The 2,229-nt window shown below is 41.8% G+C and overlaps 1 protein-coding gene across 1 annotated transcript; it reads right to left on the bottom strand.

The window, feature by feature from the left end:
- Positions 1-1,404: 1,404 nt before the first annotated feature.
- Positions 1,405-2,229, bottom strand: LOC141437130 (brachyurin-like). Its single transcript, XM_074100392.1, has one exon. It carries the CDS (start codon positions 2,227-2,229, stop codon positions 1,405-1,407), a length of 825 nt encoding a protein of 274 aa, XP_073956493.1.

Raw genomic sequence — 2,229 nt, 5'->3', positions numbered from 1 at the left:
ATGCCAATAGACGTGTCTGTCAATTTGAATGTTCGACTTTAGCGACATATTTATTTGATAGGAACTTGTTTAAAAATTGGTAGACCACTTATTTGGCTGACGGTACCTAGAAAAATATTGTCTAGGGTTTTGTAGTCGGTTCCATTTTTTGTTATTTATTTTTTATTTTTTTGGAGTCGGTTTTACTTTTTTGTTAAAAAATATTCTATTCACGGAGCTTCCCCGATTCCACCCATAAGTACCTATGCTTGTTTCTCCCTCCCGCTTTCCCGCTCTTCCTCTCTCCGCATCCTAGCTCCGCTTTCTGGTTTTGTATGAATTTTTGAGCTAAGTATAGGTACCAACTCCCTGTCCACCGATGAGGAGAGGAGATTTTATCCAATTCTATTGGTGGATTTGGATTTTTATCTTGCTCACCGCTCTACTGTCTCGCTCCGCTCCGTGGACAGGAAGCCTTTGAGTGTTCTAGGATGAAGCCAGACGAGCGTACGTAATTTTATGACTTGTGTATCGTATGTACAATTTCTGCTGCATTCGAATTTAAACAAAAGTCAAACCACACGGCGACTCAAAATTAATCATAGCTACATTTATTGTGTGAAACCAAAATTACGTGACCGAAAATACGCGACTCACAAATCATGCACTCTAGCTTCGCCCTTTTGGTTCTAATAATAATTATGTGTTAAAAGAAAATACGGTTCTCTGCCTTTCCGCATAATTATTATTTCCCGGTTGTTTCATTTGCTGTTTTATTTCACAAGTCATGATTTTCTCTGAAACCATATTTTTTTGGAACTTTCATAAAACAAAATTAACCCTTAACCACACCTACGTGCGGTCTCTCAGACCTTAGCAGATTTAAGAATGATAATAATTCGATGCAATCGCGTCGCACAAACTTCTAGTGACCTTGTACCTTTTCCTGGGGGCCAATAAATGGCCGCCATGTGGTCGACAGGTTTGGATGTGTATTACTTTGAATTAAGTGAGCATAATACTGGCGACAACGGTCTCAGAGACCGTAGGTAGGTGTTTGCGTAATATTCTTACGTGATTTCCCAGACCGAACGTAGGTGGTTTTGATTGTTTTATTTGTTAACATTTTTAAATTAATCAAGGACCATATAAACTGTGGTATATGGTATATATAATTAAAAATATATATTTTTATTTTTTACTACAACATGCTTCCTAGTAACCAGTCACAAAAGGTGGTTACAATAAGTGTCATCATTGAATGCAAGAGACTACTTTGTCTCGAATGTTCGAAAAAGTTTAGACTTGCGAGGCGCAATGCAGATGTGCGGGTCCCCAAGAAATGCACCGCCGTTTTGTTTGCAGGAGATCACCACAGACTCCCTCACACGAAACGGTGGTTCTAAGTCATCCAATACATTTTTTTTAATCAGAATTAATTGTGTCGTATATCCAATCAAGAAAAGGACTAACAGCCGTATAAGCTAAAATAGGTATTCGATATTTAAAAGCATCAAAGTCAGAGCCGCAAGCCACGCCGATGATGCGTCCATTGTACACCAACGGGCCGCCTGAATCTCCGAAATAGGGCTGCTGGTGTGGACCACAGCGAGGCGCAATGCAGATGTTCGGGTTCCCAACAAATACACCGCCGTTTTGTTTGCAGGAGATCACCACAGACTCGCCAACACGAAGCATTGGGTCGAAGTCTTCAACCAGTTCATCAATACTAGGCATAATCTTACCTAGGGGTAGTAATTTCGTCATTCCGAAACCAGCGTATTTGACTGGCAGCCCCATGAAACCAACATAGTCAATGGCTGATAGTTTCGCAAGAGGCGTGTTTGAAACTCTTTCAATTTTCAACAATCCGATGTCGTTATTTACTAATAATTTAGGTTTAAGAACCTCTGTGTAACCTGGATGTTCCACAGTTTTGATTATTTTTGCAAAGAATTTTGTTTCGTTCGCTGGTATCGTTGTATCGCCGTATTTAATTCTAACTTCCCTGGAATCGCTCACCGGGGGATCGGGGATGCAGTGGGCTGCGGTGAGTACCCAGTTTGGGGTGATGAGACTGCCGGAGCAGGTCCGGAACATTGGAGGTTTTGCCCTCTGAATCATAACGGCGAATGGGAATTCCTGTCCATCATCCGGCACTCCTCCCACGACCCTCGGTCGTATCTGCCGCGCCGCTACTGGCGACAGTGTCAAAAGCGCGTAGAACACGATTTCAAATGCGGATGGCAT

This window comes from Choristoneura fumiferana, chromosome 17 (assembly GCF_025370935.1).
Source record: "Choristoneura fumiferana chromosome 17, NRCan_CFum_1, whole genome shotgun sequence".
NCBI lineage: Eukaryota > Metazoa > Arthropoda > Insecta > Lepidoptera > Tortricidae > Choristoneura > Choristoneura fumiferana.
Note: the sequence above shows the minus strand (reverse complement) of the source record. Positions and strands in the feature narration are given on the sequence as shown.

Bases quoted from the DNA above. Each gene is read 5' to 3' on its own strand.
- LOC141437130 (XM_074100392.1), bottom strand. From the start codon at position 2,229: ATGCCATCCGCATTTGAAATCGTGTTCTACGCGCTTTTGACACTGTCG.